The following is a 22,708-nucleotide window of genomic DNA, read 5'->3' on the forward strand; positions in this document are numbered from 1 at the left end:
TAGGATGACAATGTGCTTGCCAAAAAGTACTTAGGTGTCTGCCCAACTCCCTACTCTATTTAATTATATTTGTTTAGATTCTTTTAATTAAAATTAAAAAAAATGGGAAGCTAACATGCCGAAACAAAGAAATAACCTCAAGCACACCATGCATGTCTATCAAAGTCTTTGGGGCCCATTTCAGTATCCGAGGAATTGTTGCGGGGGGGAGGAGGGAAGATTACTTTAGCTCAGTTCCTTTGTTAAGGCTTCAAGGTCACACTTTCTAAGCATCTATTTCAAGACAGCGCCAACTGTCAAAATGTCAAATCTGCCCACTGGCCCAAAGGTGTTGAGGACACCTGGTCTAAACTTTTAAAGATCACGTTTCACTTTGTGAAAGTATCTGAAGCTGAAGAAGCCTATTCTGAATCTCCAGTAAATCATTATTTGAGCTTTTTGAGCATTGTTTAAGGAACTGCTATTATTGGGAGTGGATGGGGAAGAAGGCCTTGAGTGACCAGCAATTGCCTTGAAAAGGCCAGGCTCAATTATGGTAACAGGGAAGGGGAGAGCACAACTAAAATGTCTACTTTGGCAAAAGTGTCTCAAAATAGAAAAGGGAAGAGTCAACAGAACTCTACAATCAAAATCCTGCCACAACCTAAGCTTGAGTACAATTAGTCTTTGCTTAACAACCATTCGTTCAGCGACATTGGAAGTTACGATGGTGCTGAAAGAATGGTGCAGATAGTCCTTGACTGATGACCACAACTGAGCCCAAAATTTATGTTGTTAAGTGAAATATTTGTTAAGTGAGTTTTACCTCACTTTACATCATTTCTTGCCAGAAGGTTGCAAAAAGTGATCACATCACCTTGGGACACAGCAATGGTCATGAAAATGAACCAACTGCCAAGCACCTGAATTTTGATCACACGATCATACTACAAAAGTCATAACTGTATACAAATGGTCATAAGTCCCATTTTTCAGTGCCGTTATAACTTTGAACTGTCACTAAATGAACTGTTGTTAAGACGAGGACTACCTCTACTTAAGACTCAGCCCCTGAAGTTACGGCCACTGCAGGCACCCCCCGTCATGTGATCAAAATTTGGGCGCTTGGAAGTCTGCCCAAAGTTAAAACCATGGGAGCCCCTCAACTTCCCCCATTGGCCTATCTCCCCACTAAGTCTGCTCTTTTGGCCTCCTGCCCCCACCATGCCCCCCCCTGCCCCCAACTGACAGTTTGCTATATTTTGATGTTTATTTGCTGATGACGCCAGGTAGCTCCTGGCTATGCAGGCCTTTCTTCCCAGCAATTTTCTCATTAGATCTGAGGAGGATTTGCAAAGGGCCGTATTGAGCACAGCAGAAGGCCTTCGCAAAAAGCTGGTGAAGGTCAGCTGGGATGTGGAGCACACGGGGTATGAGCTCTGGAGCGCAGGGGCGACTGTAACTTTTGTGCCACTAGAAGGACTGCCATGGCTGCAGTTTCACATGGCGCTGCTGTGGTAGCTATGGCTTTCTGCTGCACGCAGTTGAAGGGATTCATGTAGCCCCAAAAGCGTCACACATCAAGGAACCCTTGAGCTACAGCAGGGCAAGCAGCCCTACAGCTGCATGGTTCTGGGGCTGCTTGGTGCCCACAAGGCAGGGTGCAGGGCAGTCAAAAGGGCAGCGAATGCAGGGAATAGGTGATTGGGGAGTTGAAGGGGAGGCAGTGTCTTACCTTAGAAGAATGGAGGGTCAGGCCTGAGAGAGGCCAAGCTGGGGATGGCTTGGATCAGATTGGGTGCTTAGCTAACAACCAATGGTATAGTATAGCCGTTATTGTCATTGTACAAAATAAATACAATGAAATTGGTTAAATCCAAAATGAATTACGTTGATGATGGCAACAAAGATTGCCACAGCTAAGTGATGAAGTCACATGATATCGAGCCTCATAACCGCACAGCTTAGTGACTAATGATCTGATCCCAACTGATGTCGTAATCTGACTCTAAATTTATTAGCATTATTTTTAACTAATTTTCTATTCGTCAACTTCTGTGGGCTGTTTCCGTTCTTGCTAGTGAACTAACATTTGTTCTCGTAATAATACTAATGCAATACCAATTCAAGATGCCCCTTCCACATGAATGCAAGAGTTACAGCTGCCGTGAAAAACTGCCAGAACAAAAAAAGGTGTACAGATTGTGTAAGCTGCATCAATGCGATTTTAAATTGCCATGGCAACACTGACATCATCCAATCTCAATGGTAGAATATGTATTCCAAGAATGTTAGATTCCAAATATATTACAGAGAATAAAACATATGTGAACAGAAAAGATCATCTCTCTCTAAGATGTTGTATTTAGACAAATGGACTACAAATGCAAAAAAGAAGAGTTTAAATGCATGTAATGTTATTTCATTCAGATTAATAGATGAGAATCTGTATCTTAATTAAATATTGCTAAAATAGATTTCATTACTCAAATGTCTTTATTAATTTAAATCCTATCATATCTGTACGAACCTGAATTTGAATGTAGAATATCCACCAACAATTTGTTCCATTGAAACAAAGTCAGTGAATTTTATTATTAGATTATTAGATTATTTTGCATGATGATTGTCTACAAACTGTAGGATCCAAATTACCAATAGAAGAAAGAAAACATATATTACTAAACTATTTATAAAGCACTCAGGTGATGCTATGTTATACAGAATATAACTACAGGAGTTCTTTTAAAGAAACAAAACTATTTCAATTTAATTTCACTTCTCTCATACAATCGAAGCAGAATAAATTTTCTGCATGGGACATCAGTATTATTAGATGAATCTCAGTATTAATAAATGAGTTTGTCACACAAATATATAAAATCAGTATCTTTGTAGAAATGAAATGAAACCAATAATCAAAAGGCTAGATTATGTGGTTAAAGTTTATCGATTTCTATCAGACATCTTTGTTCGTGCTTAGATGCTGAATTACTGCTAAGAAATAGATTGAAAAAAATCAATTATTCTGGAGGGTTTGCTATAGATATCTTAGAAAAGACTGTTTTTAGAGGGCTAATAGTTCAGTTGACAGAATTGAAATATATCATTCCCATACAAAATGTAGTTAAAATTATCACTGGAAAACATTTCCAAAAGAAAAGTTATAGCCAGTGGTGATTTAATATTTAAAAAAGGAAGAATAACTGAAATCACACAATGTGCAATGGCCAGTATGCAACTTCACAAAAATTAAAAACCTGAAAGAAGCCAGAAATAGATGAAATTCTCCTATTATACAAAGAAAGCACATTGGATGATGGGGATAATCATATTTTACTTTTATTCTTTCTAAATAAGCTGTTAAATAATTACAGGCAAGCCTTCCCGGAGGACAATTGTCCATCATTTCAATGTTCACATTCATTATGCAAAGAAAATCTATTCACTTGGACAGGTAACAGTTCCTAATAGATACGGCCAGTGGCTCCTTCAAAAACTAAGGTATTCAAACAGTTCCTTGGCAGAGTTTCTGGAAAAACATGTAAAATTTCCCTGAGGGCAGAAAAACTAAAATAATTATTAATTGATAAGTTTGGGGAGGTTCAGCATTTAAAAAAATTGTGATGATTCCCAACACAAAAATGGCTTTGGCTAGTGACATAATCCTGGTGTGGTGAGGAGAAAAAAAAATACACAAACAAGTTTACTTGCTGTTCCCACTTCATTTTTTCTTTTTCTTTTAAATTTAGAAGTAATTATTTTAAGATTATTTTCCTATGTGCCTTTGTTATTTTTATTCTAACATCCTTTTTCTGTGATTGAAGAATCACTTTTCTCAGGATCTAGGCAAAATATTATTTTACGGCTTTTTATAATTTTAATCTTTTATATCAACAAATGTATTTTTTATTTCTTCCTCAAATGAAGGTATCAAACAGTAAGTCATCCTGATCTGTAGACATTATTAATAAAAATGATGGGGGAAAATTAGAAGCAAAAATCCCTAAAATTAATGTCTTCCCCTATTTGAAATTTGAATAGAAATTTCATCCATTGTTATATATCATATAACTCACTCACTCCCTCCCTCCCTCTGTTTCTCTCCCTCCCTCCCTCCCTCTCTTTCTCTCTCTCTCTCTCTCTCTCTCATCCACCCACCCCCGTGCATGCTAAAAGTCAATCCATTACTCTATGAAACTAGCTTAAATTCTTTATTCCAAAAAAGCCCACTCTGAGTCTTTGGGTTAATCATCTCTCTCTAAGATGTTGTAAGGATTAAGAAGACTTAATGGTTTTTATAGGGTTCAAATTTTTTAACCTTCTTTCAAGTATTCAGCTAAATATAAAATTATATCCATTCCTAAATTGTAAAAAAAAAAAAAAAAGGACGTGGAAAAATTACTTCTCAGATCAATCTCTTTCATAAAAACGAAATGGGCTCTTTTAAAGTGAGATGGAAAACTTGTAGCCCACATATGACAAAATTACCTTCAATAGTCCCCATCATCCCTGGAACTCAGACCACTGATTTACAATTGCAAACTTTGAAGAAATAGGAATTCAATTTCCATTTGCTTTGCTTTTTGCAGAACAGCAAATGAAAAAGCACAAGTCTTGGGGGGGGGGGGGAATCTCACTGTGACAGGTTACAGGAGGCCATGCCTCTCTGCGAATCTGCCAGAGATACAAAGGCAGCCCAGATATCCCAACACGCACTGTATTCTAGCAAGCAGATAACAGAATTAGAGAATAGGAAAGGGATGATGGTGGTATTCAGCCAGTTCGACCAGTTCTCCCAAACTGGTAGCAGAAATCATAGATGGGCCCACCGCTGCCCACTTGCCCAAGCTCTATGCCGTCCTATTTAGGCACGCTTTTGAGGCTGGGCGCATGCGCGGAAGGCACACGCATGAACAAAGCGCATGCTTGGAAGGCCGGGCACATGCATAAAAGGTGCAAGCGCCTGCTTCACACGTGTGTGCGCACAAAGTGCGTAGGTGCGCATTCGGCAAACCAGTAGTAGCGAAATGTGCAACCCACTGCTGGGGATGATGGAATCTTAAAAACTAGGAGGAATATTGGGAAGAGGAAGTATATCTTAGAGGGAAGAGGTGGAATGGCTGGTAACCTAAGATGGATATAGGTTGAATACTGGCTTTTGAAAAATGTGTCATTTTATTAAAGAGCAATGTTGTCTGGAGATTGAAATGGGCTCTGCAGTACCGATGTACGTTAGGAGTGCTAGTTCAAGGGGAAGACTGCTGAAGTGGAGCAGTGAACAATTCAGACAAGTGTGCTCTACCAATCCAATTGTACTAATGCTAGATCGAGAGAGAGACTAATGGTCAGTATCGCAATATCATTGTTCAGTATCTTTAATCTTTTCTGAAGTCTACTTAAGAGTCTTCAGAAATAGAAGAGTACATATAAATTAAACCAACATTATCGAGCGCACACATAAGCTATTAGAGAACATTTAAGCTGCATGTTGCCCCTTTTCAACATAAGATGTGGCTTCAGTTCTTTTCAGTTGATTATCATTATAAGCAGGCAAGAGAAGCCATGAGAGCCCAAGTTGAGTTGTAAATTACACTTGAGAAACGAGGCTGGAGGAACCAAAAGGAAACACCTAATTGGAACACTTATATTGATTTTTCATCAAATGATTAGAACTCATAAAAAAACATGACAGCTGTTTCAACAAGGCTCAAAGAAGAAAATAAAAAGGAAGAAAGAAGAAAGTTTAAGGCAAAGACAGATAAAGAAAAAACAAGCGTTGAGACACATCTCCTTTGCAATATGTTGGAATATTGCACACAAATACCTAAGGGGTGGAGCTTGTATTATGAAATCACAATGCGGATTTCACGATTTCGACAAACCATACAACTGCTGAGCAGATTTATGCGTATAAGTATGATTTTATCTGTCTGCAATCTGTAAATTAGTATTAGCAATCTTAATTTTGAAACAACAGGGTTTGTTACTTTAAAACTGCACTGTAGCATTGAAGTTTAGGATCCTATTGGGGGGGGGAGCCAACATCACGACGATACGGACGTGCGGTCTCAATGCTCCGAGACCGCAGCCTATACTTTTGCCGCTGGGTGGTCCAATCGGACCTAAACCATCCCGCAGAGACGGTGAACAGGAAGAATATGTCTTGCTGATCTCATGATCTCAGGGACATCGCAAAGTCCCTGATCGATCCAAGAGAAGTTCTTCAAGCCAGCGACAAAAATCCAGCCATTAGGCTGATGAAGTCGGGGCGGCTCCAATACGGAAAGAGAAACTGTTTCCAGCTGGTGAGGAATTTTTACCGTTTTAAAAGAGACTGCCTATAAAAAACTTAAAATTAATTTAAATTGGAGAACAGAATAAATAAGCGGCAGATTTAAGTTTGGAATGGTTTTGGACAGTGGGTTATCTTACTTTTAAAATGCTATTTTCATGGATGGAACTTATGCAAGCCTTTTAAAACGAATGGATTAAGTTTTCTTCTTCTATTTTTTTTTCTTTTATTATTCTTTGTAACCTATGGACTAAAATTCTCCTCTTTCATTACTGTGGGTGTTCTTCTAACTCATTCAAGAATCAGACTTTTTTTAAACTTGAAATACAAAAAAGATACAAAAAGAAACAAAGAAAATTGCAACAATAACACTGCTACTCTGAGGCTGGAGGTTTGTGTATTAGAAACAAAACACTCTTACTTTTCTCACTGATTATCCTGGCTTGGCACGCCAAGGTCTCACTGCTTGTTTATAGACAGTGATAAGAAGAAAAGCATACAGATGTCCCTTTGAAGTATATCTTTAACCAGAGAAAAGTGAAAATAAAACATTATTGTGAATCTATGCTTAATCTTGTTAAAACCTTCCAAGCCAGAACAGCAGCGTTTGTTAGCTGGAGATAATGGCAAAATTTCAACAGCAGAAAGAGACTTTAAGTCTGCAAAAGATATTCTCAGAAATATAGAAATTATCAAACACATATGAGAGGATAGAGAAGAAGTTGGAAGACTTAAGGGCATCTAACAGTAAAATATGATGAAGAAGCTGGAGATGTTTATCAAGTGGAAAAAGTGGTGGCTAAAATCTTTAAAATCGAAGAGGAAAATGAATATAAAGAAATTAAATTTGCTGATATTTATGGTGATTGGTTTATCTCTGAAAATGGAAAGAGTGGAATACTGAAAGAGGAATTAAATGGAGGGGAAATCTACTCCAGATGGCAAGATACAGAAGAAGAAAAAACAAAATAATTTATGGATTTAAAGAGAGAACATTTATTAGCAATATCATTAATAACACTACCGACAATCAAAGATAAGCTGATTAAGGAAACAGAAGAAGGGCATCAAAATTACATGAGAGATTTTACAAGCAAGGAGTTGCTAAGAGGAGCCCATGCTTAAGACCCACCTGTTCCAACTAGCTGGCCTAGCTGACTTATAGTCCCACTTTCAACCTCCTGGCAAACATCTTATTTTGGGTAGTTTTTAAGGGTAATTTTTAATTTTTATTCGATTTTTAATTTATTATTGTACAGTGCATATCCTACCTCCTCCGTCTATTTATGTATCTATGTATATCTATATTTTTATATCCACATTGTTTTTAATATGACTGTACACCGCCCCGAGTCCTGTTTAGGAAAGGGTGCGGTCTATAAATTAAAGTATTATTATTATTATTATTATTATTATTATTATTATTATTATTATTATTATTATTATTATTATTATTATTATTATTATTACAACTACTACTACTACTACTACTACTACTACTATACGATTGTATCACAGTGGCCAGTTGATTCGCCGGATTTGGCATTGATTACTAGTCGGGCCCCACCCAGGGGCCTAGGACGTTGTAACGTATTTTCGTAATATACGTGCAGATCCAAGCAGTGCAGCTTTTTGCATTTGACTGATGGTGATTTTGTCAAGTTTTAACTGTTTTAAATGTAATTCCAGTGCTTTTGGAATAGCACCCAGTGTGCCGATTACCACTGGAATTACCACTGCTGGTTTGTGCCATAATCGTTGGATTTCAATTTTTAAGTCCTGGTGTCAGGCCTGTAATTATATTCTTTTTAGGATCTTTGGCCTGCCACACTTTTTAATAATTTTCTAGGCTGTTTCAATAGTGTAGTAGTTGGGAGGGGGGAATAGAAAGGAGTAGGATTGTAGAATGGATTGTTGACATTCTTTTGTAGAAGCCAAGGTCATCTTTTGTCTCCGCATATCGACACCTGGCCGGAAGAAGATGGGTGTACATGCCAGCGTGGAAGATGATGATTGGAACATGTGATGGATTTGTGGGTGTGGGGAGAGATCATGAACTTTCAACTGGGTGAACTTACAGGATGTAATCCAGAGTTGGAATTTTCCATAGCTGTGCTAAATTGCCTGCGGAATAAATTGGACCTTAAAGGATGTTTTGCCTTGGACAATGATTTATTTCTGCATGGTATTTAGAACCCTAACATTATTCCAACTCTCTCTCTCAAAATAATTCACTAGCACCCCCCCTCGCGGGGGGGGGCTGGTGATGGGGGGTCTCGGCATTCCCAACGCTGACCGGGACAGCGTAAATATCAGCGAAGAATTAATGAGAAGCTTTTGGTGATAAGAAGCTGAGTGCGGAACTTCAAAGGCAATGGAATGCTGCTTCCAGTTTAATTGCATCAGGAAGAATGCAGGAGGAGACACGACAAGACGAAGGAAGGTCGCAGAAATATTTCTTCAGCAAATTGTGAGTGCATGCTCCCCCTCCTTCCCCCCAGTTTGGAAACAAGGCTTGGGGGGAAAAAAACCTAGAACAGAGGTTTGGGCTCCTTCCAGACGGCAATAAATGAAATGGCTTGTCACCCTGCAACTAGTTGGGAGAAAGATTCCCTTTCAAAATGGGAATTTCAAAGGAGGCAGGAAGAAGGAATTTCTCCAGCATCTGTCACTTGCAAGCCACCACAAATGGGGCTGCAACCAGTAAATGAAGCAAATTGGGCAGTAAATTGCGCTTTCCTCCCAGGACTTGGATGGAAGAGATGCTACTTACCAACTCCTTTGCCATCAGCATGGGGAAATGCTCCAAGCCAGCAAAGGGCACCTACTTGGCCCATAACTCCTCCAAGCCAGCAGGAGGGTCCTTGGCACGTAAAACCCCTTAGCCAGCCATCATTGGTTGAGCTGCAACCTGTGAAGCAGGCAACCCCGGGATGGGTCTTAACCGCAGGTCATGGATGGGAGGGATGCCAGTGGGCACCTGCCCTCCCTCAGCAGATGGCACCATGGCAGAAAGCTGGGCAGTGGCCAACCGAGGGATTGACCTCCCCACCGGTTCCAGTCTCCCCTGCAAGGCCCAAAAAGGTTCTTACCAGACCTTCCTACAGAGAAGAAATCTCCATGGAAGAATGGATTACCAAACAGAGGCCTGCATTGTGGATGGCGGGAAAATGTGCGCCTGCAAGGCCCCAAGTGGTTCTTACCCCACCTTCCTACAGAGTAGCAATCACCAACATGGAAGAAGGGATTACCAAAGCCAGGCCTGCAAGATGGGAAGCGGAACAAGGTGCATCTGCAATGCCCCAAAAGGTTCTTACTCCACCTTCCTACAGAGAAGCAATCTCCACCATGGAAGAAGGGTTTACCAAGAGGGCAGCTGCAAGTTGGAGAGCAAGGCAGTGTGATGAAACGGTTCCTAAGTTTAGAGATGTAACTAGGTTCCATTCCTCGTGGGGGGCAATTAAATGCCACCATTGTTGTCAACTTGGCCACAGAGCGTCAGAGTGCTTGGCTCCAGCCCCAATGCCACAAACGTGCGCACCAACCACCACGGCGGTAAAGAGAGGGTCCCAGATGCCACCACAGAAGAGTCATCTGGGCCAACAACCTCTGGAAGAGGATCCCCAACTTAAGGTGAGGAAGTGTCCTACCAAGGGGGAGGCCTCGGAAGATGAAAAGGGCAGACAATCTCCGGAGGAGGATCCCCAACTTAAGGTGACAAAGAGTCCAACTAAGGGGGAGGCCTCGGAGGGGGAAAAGCCTAAACGACCTCTGGAAGAGGATCCCCAACTTCAGGTGGCGAAGAGTCCTACCAAGGGGGAGGCCTCAGAGGAGGGAATTGCCGAAGAACAAATGTGTGTACCAGTCGCCATGGTGGTAAAGAGAGGGCCCCAGATGCCAGAACCGAAAAGTCATCTGGGCAAACGACCTCTGGAAGAGGATCCCCAACTTAAGGTGAGGAAGTGTCCTACCAAGGGGGAGGCCTCGGAGGAGGGAATTGCCGAAGAACAAACGTGTGTACCAATTGCCACGGTGGTTAAGAGAGGGCCCCAGATGCCCGCACAGAAAAGTCATCTGGGCCAACAGCCTCTGGAAGAGGATCTCCAACTTAAAGTGACAAAGTGTCCTACCAAGGGGGAAGCCTCGGAAGAGAAAAAGGGCAAACAATCTCCGGAGGAGGATCCCCAACTGAAGGTGACAAAGAGTCCAACTAAGGGGGAGGCCTCGGAGGGGGAAATGCCCAACCGACCTCTGGAAGAGGACCCTCAACTTCAGGTGACGAAGAGTCCTACCAAGGGGGAGGCCTCGGAGAAGGAACAAGGCCAGCCGTGGATGATTGAATCCAAGAGCCCAGAACCTACAGCACCTGCAGCAGAGAGCCCTAAACGGCCATGGGAAGAGGTCGCAATGGACTTCATCGTGGAACTCCCAGACAGCAGTGGGCATAAAGTAATTTGGACTGTTATTGATTTGTTTTCTAAGCAGGCACACTTCATTGCTTGCTCAGGATTGCCATCCGCAAACGAATTAGCGAAAATGTTTGTGAAACACATTTATCGCCTGCACGGAGTACCCAAGAGGATCATTTCAGACCGCGGAGTCCAGTTCACAACCAAGTTCTGGAGAGAGGTCCTGAGATCCATTGGGTCCACACAAGAATTGAGCTCAGAGGTTCATCCCAGCATGAACGGCGCAGCAGAGGGAGCCAATGCGGTGGTGGAACAATACATCCGGTGTTTTGTGGACTATCAGCGAGACAACTGGTCGGACTTGCTACCCTTCACCGAAGTGGCGTACAACGATGCGGTCCACAGCAGCAGAGGATTAGCGGGTTTCCAGATTACCAGTGGCATGGAAGTTGTTGCCATGCCTGAGTTGCCTAGAGAACCTCCTTCTTTCATGTCTTTGAGTGAATGGATGGACATGCTAAAGAAAGGATGGGAGAATACGAAGAAGGCTCTAGCAGTTGCGGCAGAAGCCTACCAGAAGCAAGATGATCAACGTCGCTCACTCCTAAACCCCTACCGTGTGTGGGACAATGTTTTTGTATCTACCAAATACATAAGATTAGAAATGCTTAGCAAGGAATTGGGTCCAAAATTTCTAGGTCCATTCCCAATAGTGAAGATAGTTAACTCAGTTACAGTTCAACTCGGTCTACCCAGAAGTCTAGGGGAAATTGACCCAGAATTTAATTGTAGCTTGTTGAAACCAGTAATTGGGTCTAACAGAAGAGCATCCACCCAAGCTCAATCTCCTCCTGTAGTGATGGAAGGGGAAACACAATCTGAGGTGGAAAAAATTGTAGATTTCAGGCTGAATAGGGGTTGCTTACAGTACTTAGTGCATTGGAAGGGTTACCCTTGGTCTGAAGCTAATTGGGTGAACAGTGGGAACCTAAAAGTGGAGAAGTTAGGAAAGCAAGTCAATGGGAAGTTTCCCGAGAAGTCAAGGGGTTCCCCTGGGTGGAGAAAAGGTGGTTAATTTTGTTATGTTAACTTTTATGTTATTCTCTTTGCAGGAAACGTTTTTCTTTTGAGGAGAGGCCGCCTGTCAGGCCTGTAATTATATTCTTTTTAGGATCTTTGGCCTGCCACACTTTTTAATAATTTTCTAGGCTGTTTCAATAGTGTAGTAGTTGGGAGGGGGGAATAGAAAGGAGTAGGATTGTAGAATGGATTGTTGACATTCTTTTGTAGAAGCCAAGGTCATCTTTTGTCTCCGCATATCGACACCTGGCCGGAAGAAGATGGGTGTACATGCCAGCGTGGAAGATGATGATTGGAACATGTATTTGTGGGTGTGGGGAGAGATCATGAACTTTCAACTGGGTAAACTTACAGGATGTAATCCAGAGTTGGAATTTTCCATAGCCGTGCTAAATTGCCTGCGGAATAAATTGGACCTTAAAGGATGTTTTGCCTTGGACAATGATTTATTTCTGCATGGTATTTAGAACCCTAACACCTGGTATTTCGCGACTTTTTCATGTTCCTTCTCCTCAACCCTGCTATCACCTGGTATTGCGATGTCTATGATTGTAACCTTCTTTTTCTCAACCAGTGTGATGTCTGGTGTGTTATGCGCTAGTACTTTGTCTGTTTGTATACGAAAATCCCACAGGATCTTGACCATCTGATTTTCGGTGACTTTTTCAGGCTTATGTTCCCACCAGCTTGTTGTTGTTTTAATATTATAATTTTTGCACAAATTCCAGTGGATCATTTGTGCTACTGAATTGTGCCGCAATTTATAATCAGTCTGCGCGATTTTTTTACAGCAGCTGAGTATGTGGTCAACAGTTTCATCAACTTCTATGCAAAGTCTGCATTTGGCATCATCAGAGGATTTTTCGATTTTGGCCTTAATGGCATTTGTTCGGATAGCTTGTTCTTGCGCAGCCAGGATTAGTGACTCTGTTTCTTTCTTTAATGTACCTGTTGTTAACCATAACCAAGTTTTTTCACTGTCCACTTTATCTTTTATTTTTTCCAGAAATTGACCATGTAAGGCTTTGTTCTGCCAACTCTCCATTCTTGATTTTATCACATCTTTTCTGTATTCTTGTTTCGTCTGTTGGGCCTTCAGTAGATTTTTGTTCTTTACTTCGATTAATAGATGTTCTTGACTTTCTTTTAAATAATCAGCTAGTGCATGTTTTTCTTCTTCAACTATTTGCTTCACTTGTAATAATCCTCTGCCACCTGATTTTCGGGGCAGGTATAGTCTATCAGTGTCACCACGTGGATGTAAACTGTAGTGCATTGTCATTAGTTTCCTTGTTTTTCGGTCCAAAATGTCCAAATCAGCTTGTGTCCAGTTAACTATACCAGCTGTGTATCTTATAACTGGTATTGCCCAGGTATTTATGGCCTTGATTGTATTTCCACCATTTAATTTAGATTTCAAAATTTTTCTAACTCTGTTGGTGTACTCTCTCCTGACAATAGTTTTTACTTGTCCATGTTTGATGTTATCCAACTGCAAAATGCCTAAGTATTTGTAGGCTTCATTTTCGTTGCATTTAATTAGTTGGCCATTGGGCATTTCAATTCCCTCACATGTAGTGATTTTGCCCCTTTTTATGGATACAGTGGCACATTTTTCCATGCCAAACTGCATTGAAATATCGGTGCTGAATACTCGGACAGTGTTTGTCAGTGATTGGATTTCTATTTCTGACTTTCCATAGTTTCAAATCATCCATATATAATAAATGTGAAATTTTTTCAGCTTCTTTGGCTGTTTGGTAGCCTAATTTCATTTTTTTTAAGATTACTGATAGTGGGATCATCGCAATGATGAAGAGAAGATGTGAAACTGAATCACCCTGGAAAATTCCTCGCTTGATATTAACCATTCCATAGTTCTCATTCCCTACTGCCAACTCAGTTCTCCATTGTTTCATCGCCTTTTCAGTGAAGGATGTAATATTTTTACTAATGCCAGTTGTTTCTAAGCATTTTATGATCCAACTATGTGGCAATGAGTCGAATGCTTTTTTATAATCAATCCAGACCATATTCAAGTTCGTTTTTCTTTTCTTACAATTTTCTAATATCATTTTATCAATTAGGAGCTGATCTTTTGTGCCCCTACTCCTTCTTTTGTTGCCTTTTTGCTCTACTGGCAAGATGTTGTTTGTTTCCAAATAATCCATAATGTTATCTGCAATAATGCCTGTGAGTAATTTAAAGGTTGTTGGCAAGCATGTTATTGGTCTGTAGTTTTCAGGTATTGTTCCTTTAGTTGCATCTTTCTGAATCAAGTATGTTTTTCCAGTTGTCAACCATTCATCAATTTGACCATTTTGTAAAATTTCATTCAGTTGCCTGGCCAACATTGCATGTAAACTGATCAGATATTTGAGCCAGAAACCATGTAATTGATCATTTCCAGGTGATGTCCAATTCTTTACTTTTTTTACTCGATTTTTGACCATCTCAGTTGTTATTTCTATTATTTCTATTATTATTATTATTATTATTATTATTATTATTATTATTATTATTATTATTATTATTATTATTATTATTATTATTATTATTATTATTATTATTATTATTATTATTATTATTATACAAAGTTGGTTAAGGAGATGATTAGAGGACTGACACCACAAATGGCAGAAGATATGAGACTGTTTTGCTACTGGAAAGATACAGGTTGGTAGATGGAAGAGTATAATTTAAAACTAGTTAAACTTAGTGAAATTTAGTGACAATAGGTATAGTTAAATAACTGATAATGATAATAATGTGTACAATGTGTAGTGTTATGATAAGTAATACTTGGATATGAATATTGAATGGTACCCATGAAAGGAAGATTAGAAATCCTTTTGGATTATATATAAAGGTTAATAAAAAAGAACTAAGTTAGATACAGTTAAGTCTTGATTATTAGGGGAAAAATGTTATGATACAGGAAATAGTTAAATAAAGGAGGGATAATGATAACAACGTATATATAGGTATGGGTACAACATAAGAAAACTGGATGTAAATTGTAAACAGTGATTTGGAAAGGGGATTAGAAAATGTTGTTATTAAATATTATGGATGTTTAGCTAGAATAGGACATAATGATTCAGTATTATTGGAGGATTTTAGAAATAGTAAATGAAATGCCAGTATGTGGTTAGGTATTAAATCTTGGTATATTTTATGATGAAGGATGTTTAAACAATTATAGTCAAATGAAAATGGAGGTATGATGATGGTAACATGTATAAATATCTGAGTTAAAATACTTGAGTTAATATGAATTATGTTTGTTGACTGTGGAAGAGATGCATGAAAGCCTTTTTGTAACCAACTGATACACTTTCTACAGTATGTAAAGAAGGATGTGTTGTGTTTGTTTTGAAAATAAAAAATAAAAAAATGGGGGGGGGGGGGAAGAAATGTAACTAAAATCCCTAAATGTAAATAACTCAAGAACGTGTTGCCCTGAAACTCTTCAGAAATTATCTGTCCTTAGCTTCTTCTTGAAGGTAGCTGAAAGTTTATCTAAGGTCAAGCAAGATGCCTTTTCCTGTGGTCTGGAACTGAAAAGCCATCCCTTGACCTTTTGAAAATGAGGAACTCTCAGCTGCTTATCCCAACATGATCACAAGCCTAATTCCACTAGGAAAATGTGTCCTTTTGTTAACTGATATTAATAACAGACCAACAACAAAGTCATAAACAATGTCCCAATCAAGGAACTACCAACTCAGACAAACAATCAAGCAGTAAGCAAAAGCCTGGTGAATAAACAACTAAGAAGAAAACTACACTCCAACCATCAAAGCTGTTATGTAAACAGAAATCAAACCCTCCTCACTTCTAGCACTGAAGATGTCTCTTTGTTGTAATGAAACATCCACAATAAATCAACCAAGCAGAATTCCAGCTTCTTATCTCAAACTCACAAGATCAGAGAATGGTTTCCAATAAGAATAGAGTAGAGTAGAGTAGAGTAGAGTAGAGTAGAGTAGAGTAGAGTAGAGTAGAGTAGAACAGAAATTTTAGGATCCTATTATAAATCTATTGAAAACTAAAATTCATGGACATAAGGAATATAAATGCCACAGAACAAGCAATTGATATTCTTGTTCTTAAAAATGAAATTTCCTACATAATCTATTAAATGAAAGCTAATTTCCTCAAAATTAAATTCTAATCTAATTTAAATTAAGTCTAAAGACATCTTAGAATATACGAAATAATAGTTTAAAAAATTAAAATATCAAAAATGTACTTTTAATTTTTAGAAATAATTCAGACTGTCAAGTCTTACCTTTGATGCCATTCTCATGAAAAGCTTATTTTGATCCTCTGATGTACTCATCTTTTCATTCCTGATCAAATCCTTCAGGTCCAAATTATCATCATCTTGAAAATATCGAATTCTTTCCTTATCCACATGAGTAGGTATCTGATAATCAACATAAAAAAATCAAGATGGTTGATATGATTGCCAACTTATTTTAAAACAAACCGATGAAAAATGAATCACGCTATCACAAGCCAACTGAAATTACAGGTAGTCTTTGACTTATGATCATTCATTTAATGATCATCAGAACTTATGATGGTGCTGAGGAAACTGATTTACAAGCTTGGAAGTTATGACTATTGCTACACCTTTAGAGTCACATGATCATGATTTAAGCACTTGGCAATTGGATCACTTTTACGATGCTTGCAGCATTCTGTGATAACATGAATGTAATTTGCAACCTTTCCAGACATTTTCCAATAAGCAAAGTCAATGGGGAAGCCAGCAGGAAATGTCTCAGTTAATTATCATGGTGATTGACTTAACAACCAAAGGGGGAAAAACTCATAGAATTGGATGTAGTCACATGATACCTCACTTAACTAACATTTAACTGCTGTTTAATGATGAATTTTCTGGTCCCACTATGATCATAAGTTAACTTCCTGTTCAGAAAATCAGTTTCAACAAAATGTAAATTGATAGAACGCATGGAGTATAAAATATAACTTTATATTTGGTATAATCAACAAAATGGGCATCTGGAAAAAGCTGTTCAAAATTATTGAAAAGCATCTTAAAGATATTTTTTCGTAGAACATGTTTACAAATCATTCCTTCAAAGGGAAAGCAAAAACAGGGATGTGTAAAGCATTTCTATTCAAAATGGACTGTTCCAACCATTTGAAACACCTTGTTCCTTCCCAAAACAGCTCAAGAAAATGTTTAAAGGTTGAAACTGGCATTTCAAATCTTGAACCTTTGGAAAGTTCCTAGAGGAAAACGGATAAAGTCTTCATTCCCCTTATTGATGAGCTGATACGAGCTCTACTATTCCCCAGAAGTCATAATAAAAGAGACAAAGGAAACTTTGATATTTTAGAAATTGCTAAGAATTTGCTTTTTAAGGTATGAGCTTCAGGGTAACTATTGCTCTAATGCCAGATATGTTTAGGGAGTATGAACTAATAAGATGTAGTCTATATATTACTTATTTTATTAATATATATACTGTATGTACTAATAAGTAATATATAAAGAGAGAGTGGAGTGGAGTGGAATGGAGGGGAGGGAAGGGGAGTGGAAGGGAAGGGAATGGACTAGAATAGAATAACAGTTGGAAGGGACTTTGGAAGTCTTCTAGTCTAACCCCGTTTAGGAGGAAACCCTACACCACTTCAGACAAATAGTTGTCCAATATCTTCTTAAAAACTTCCAGTGTTTGAGCATTCACAATTTCTAGAGGCAAGTTGTTCCAATGATTAATTGTTTTCACTGTCAGGAAATTTCTCCGTAGTTCTAGGTTGCTTCTCCCCTTGATTAGTTTCCACCCATCGCTTCTTATCCTATCTTCAGGTGTTTTGGAGAATAGTTTGACTCCCTCTTCTTTGTGGCAACTCCTGAGATACCGGAAACTGCTGTCATGCTTCTCCTAGTCCTTCTTTTCATTTAAAATAACACCCACCATTTGATTCTTCCTCCTTCTGCCTACATGATCCGATGTTTCTTCCGGAATATTAACAGGCCATGCCCTGCCAGATTTATCCATTCTGACCAAGATCGCTTCATGGTCTTCTTGAAAACCAGTTTTCTATATTAAGATAAAAAAAATAATAAAGCAGAGAGAGTTAACAAACACTGAAGCAGGTGATGCACCTTAATTTATAAACTCAACAACTGTTAAATACTAAATATGCCATTTAAACAGAACATGAAATCTAGAAAATTCAAAACATTTTTTTTACTAAAATAAATATAGAATTAAGACCCTTCCAAGAGCAAAAACTATACACATACAAATGACCCATTTGGTATAATTTCATTCACTAAGTGCTGATACTATAAGTATATTTGAATATATTTCAATTTATTGGACATGTATTATACACATTATTCCCTATAACCTTTAAAACATCAAACAGCATTTCATCGCACTTCAAAGAGCTGATAGGAAAGTATCATGGAAATCAGGGCCATCAGGGCCCAACCTATCTTGGTAATATATGCCAGATTTTTGTGTTCATCCACTATCATGTCATCTTTACTGTGGAGGAAAAAACTGATCCACCATTCTCTATTCAGTGTGGGATCGAGATTAGGTTAAAAGGATATAATTCGCATTAAGATTAATTTGATCAAAAGTTTCTAAGAGAATTTGGAAATGGAATTGAGCCTCTTTTCTAAGGTAAGGATTTGTACTTTCCCACTAGCTAACCTTTTTTTCAATTTTACTTTTTATTTGTACAAATAACTAAGTAGTCATATCCAATAATGTCTGGAATGTTCTACCAACCAACAGCAGTGACGCAGTGGTTATAATGCAGTATTGCAGGCTAACTCAGCCCACAGCCTGAAGTTCAATCTTGACAGGGCTCAAGATTGACTCAGCCTTCTTTACTTCTAAGGTTGGTAAAATGAGGAGCCAGATTGTTGAGGGGCAATATGCGGACTTTGTAAACTGCCTAGAGCAGGGTTGTCAAACTCCCAACCCCACGGGCTGGATGCGTCACACTCTGGCCACGCCCATGCCCGGTTTAGCAAAGGGGGAAAAGTCCTACTACGTCATGTGACAAAGCCGTAACGATGTGAGTTTGACACCCCTGGCCTAGAGGGTGCTGTAAAGCACTATAGGGAAGTATATAGGTTTATGGGCTATTGCTATTATGATTATTTTTGTCTGCTTACCAATAACTCTCAAATTCTATCTCTGTACCATCTGTATTCCTACAATCAGTAATATATCAGGGTATATTAAGTACATGTTTATTTTGTTTTTTCTTAACATAATGAATGGTAATAGTGACTGTGTTTGTTTTGGCTCAACATGATAACTAAATTATAAGAATTAACTATGGGTTAACATTGTCTCTATGTGTTTGTGCCTTTGAGTCGGTGTTGATTCCTGGTGACTGTAGGTGCCTTGGCAAAGATTTTGAAAGTGGTTTGCCATTACCTTCTTCTTAGGATTAAGAGAGAGTCCAGGGACACCCAGCTGACTCTAACACCTAAGCTGGAACTTATACTGTCCAGAGGCCTCTAGCCCTGTGCTTTAAACATTATACCAAACTGGATTTAATTTAATGTGCAAAGCAAGTCAAAGAATAATGAGTGCTAAAAAGAATAAAAGAAAGTTTACTTTCCCACTCCACCTATGAAAATTAGCAAGAGTCAGATCTTTTCCTTATTCTTCAATATTTGCAGGTATGACAAAATGTTGTAACCTTCATCTCTTTTATTACATGTATCCTTTAGACATGTTTATCCTGGTCTTCCATGAAAGCTTCATAGGAAAGCCTGTCACCACATAAAACTGAACCTGAAATAACAACTTACTTTTCAACTTACTTGCATTAATAGAGGCCTCCATAAGATGCAAGTGTGTATTTCTATTTATAGCCTTTGTAAACAGAAATTAAGAGCAGAATATAAACTTCTTGCTCAGTCATTAAAGAAGCAGCCGCTCACTGTCTGTTAATTGATTAAATTAACTCTAATAAGGGGGATGTCATCAAAATTGGGCACATTAAAACTGACTTTGTCAACTTTGATATACGCTGAAATAAATCTCTATCCAAATCATTTTCAGGCAAATAAACAATGTGTTGAACTCACATCTGTCCTACCACTAAATAACAGCCCATCCCCTGAAAATTCTAAAACCTACTAAAGGGGGAAAAAAGTTCTATAGTTGTGGAAGTATCAAAGCTCTAAGGGCTTAATTATATTCTTCAGAAAAACCAAGACAGCAATAATAAGAAGTGTGAAAAAAAACTGCAGATCTATACATTTTGCCCTTGTTATATTTTGATCTGCCACAATCTCTGTCCCCCTGCACAAACGATTAATCATACTTTTTGCATAAGCAATTTTTTTTTAGAAAAGTTAATATTTTTTGTCAACTACTAAGCAATATTTTGTATTATGTACAGATACGGAACATGCTTTAATTACTAAATGTTGTACTTCAAATAAGAAGAGTCCCTGATAATGAATACAGTAGTTTATTTGAATAAAAAATAAAAAGAAGAAAAATTTGGATATTGGCATTAAGGTATTCACACGTTTATTTGTAAAATAATGAGAATTTCTTCTTGCCATGCAACTGAATTCCATGGAGGCTTTGAAAGAAATAATATTACAAATCTCTCATGCCCTGTAGATGTTTTATAATACTTTTACTAAAGCATTTTACTTATGTATTGTTCATTGCTGTTCAGACAAAAGTTTTTCATTCATGGTCCAAAAGGACTCTGATATTCCCTTTATATAACTACTTTATTTTATATAACTGCTATTTTAAAAGACTACTTTATATAACTATCCCAACAAACTATAAGAATTTCTCACTAACAATATATAAAATTGAATTCCATGCAGCATCTAATGACACAAATCCCTCATAACTTGCAGATGTTGGTAAGTATTGTTAGTAGTCCCGCTCAGAGGTGGTATTCAGCCGGTTCGGACCAGTTCACCCGAACCGATAACGGAAATCGTGGGGGGGCCTGCCCACTCACCCCGGCTCTATGCCGTCCTATTTAGGCACGTTTTTGAGGCTGGGTGCACGTGTGAAGGCGTGCACGCTAGCAAAGTGCATGCACGGAAGGCCAGGTCCATGCACGCAGGGAGTGAACCAATGGTAACAAAATGTGAAACCCACAGCTGAGTCCCACCCAAAAAACAAACCTCTGTGTTGTTCTTGGACAACAATCTTCCATATAATGTTTAAGACACTGGACTAGATGACCTATAAGGTCCCTTCCAACTCTATTAATATGTATCTGTATCTTTAAATTATCTACTAATTCTGAAGTAAATCAATGAAATATGCAGTAAGATATGCAAATAACTAGTCTAAAATATTTGTCAATCAAAAAGTCCCATTCAAATTTCAGGGAAGCTCTTTCATAAATTACTTTCAGATGAGCTTATGCATATCAGGAGCTTATTTTATTATTTATTTTTTGCTTAAGAATAGTGACAGATGTTTTCCATCAGGCGTTCCTAAACATGTCTAAAAAATGTGCAAATCAGAGACAGAAATCTGTCTCCCTCCAAATGTTGTTGAACTCCCAACATCCTCCTCCTCTCACTTGGCAACTAATTCATACTATATACACAACCCACAGAGTTACATTTTTAAATGACATAAATGACGTAGATGAGGAAAAGACAGCATGAATTTCTTTGGAATTCATGTTCATATGTCATGAGTACTTTAATAAAACTCACTGCCACAAAGAAATGGACTTGCAATTTTTGGTGAAAATGCTATCCTTCTAGGCTTGGCTACCTACAAAATGTTGATTTACCAGAAGGTAGCTGGTAAGATTAACTCTGCCATCCCATTTAGCTGACTAGATGGTCAGAGTTAGTTTTAAGATGGCAGAATGGCATGTTGTTATTCTTTTAGAACCAGATTTCCAGAAGGCTGTAGTATTTTTAAAATAATTTTCAAAGTATTCCGCTTTTATGAAGAAAATCACTAATTGACTTGTTTGGAAATTCAAATAGAATAGGAATAGGAATAGGAATAGGAATAGGAATAGGAATAGGACAGGACAGGACAGGACAGGACAGAATTCTGTATTGGCCAAGTGTGATTGGACACACAAGGAATTTGTCTTTGGTGTATATGCTCTCAATGTACATAAGAGACATTCATCAAGAATCAGATGGTACAGCACTTAATGATAGTCATAGGGTACAAATAAGCAATCGGGAAACAATCAATATCAATATAAATCGTAAAAATACAAGCAGCAAGTTACAGCATGCAGTCGTAAGTGGGAGGAGATGGGTGATAGGAACAATCAGCGATTATTGTATCAATAATACAACTGAATTCAGCCACAACAGAAATATTTTTGAGAACCTGGAAAATTACAGGAATCAAGAAAATTGCAGGAATTATGCAAACATTATTTCCAATCTTTAAAAAGGGAGTCATTTCATGATTTGGAAGACTCCAATACTTACAGAGAAATAAATGAACATATTAGAAGAGAATACTTCTTAACGGAGAGAACATGTCCACACTATGGGTTTGTAGAACATGAAAAACCATAAGCTATGATTTACTAATAAATGGGGTAAATTTTCTGAAGAATGGGGACCCATTAATAAAATAGATAACACAAGGAATGCAGCCTTGAAGCAGCTACCTCACAGCAAATCTTATCAGAAGATTCCCATGGCAACCCCTTGATATGTTTCTTTTCATTAAGACAATTATTCTCTTTTTGAAGATGTTAAAAGTAGAAGGGTTGGAAAGTAACCCAAGATCTATTACTTATGAATATGCATGCTTACATCATCTATTATTTATGCATATGTGTGCCTGCATCATTTTCCCTTCCTTTTTGGAATGTGTAAATATTAACGCATCTCTTTCTTTGCAGGTCTCTCACCGTTTGCCATCTAATAAAGACTGCCTAGGTTGACACATTG

The 22,708-nt window shown here is 38.3% G+C and overlaps 1 protein-coding gene across 1 annotated transcript in view; it reads right to left on the reverse strand.

The window, feature by feature from the left end:
- The window catches only part of CWF19L2 (CWF19 like cell cycle control factor 2), a 106,532-nt gene that overhangs the window by 31,316 nt on the left and 52,508 nt on the right, over nucleotides 1-22,708 (reverse strand). The window contains exons 11-12 of the mRNA XM_081950372.1: nucleotides 17,724-17,849; nucleotides 16,058-16,195 (exon numbers count right to left, since the gene is read on the reverse strand). Of these exons, the coding sequence (XP_081806498.1) occupies nucleotides 16,058-16,195; nucleotides 17,724-17,849 (264 nt within the window). The remainder of the gene's footprint in view (nucleotides 1-16,057; nucleotides 16,196-17,723; nucleotides 17,850-22,708) is intronic.

Source organism: Natrix helvetica, assembly GCF_964273705.1.
Source record: "Natrix helvetica genome assembly, chromosome: 4".
NCBI lineage: Eukaryota > Metazoa > Chordata > Lepidosauria > Squamata > Natricidae > Natrix > Natrix helvetica.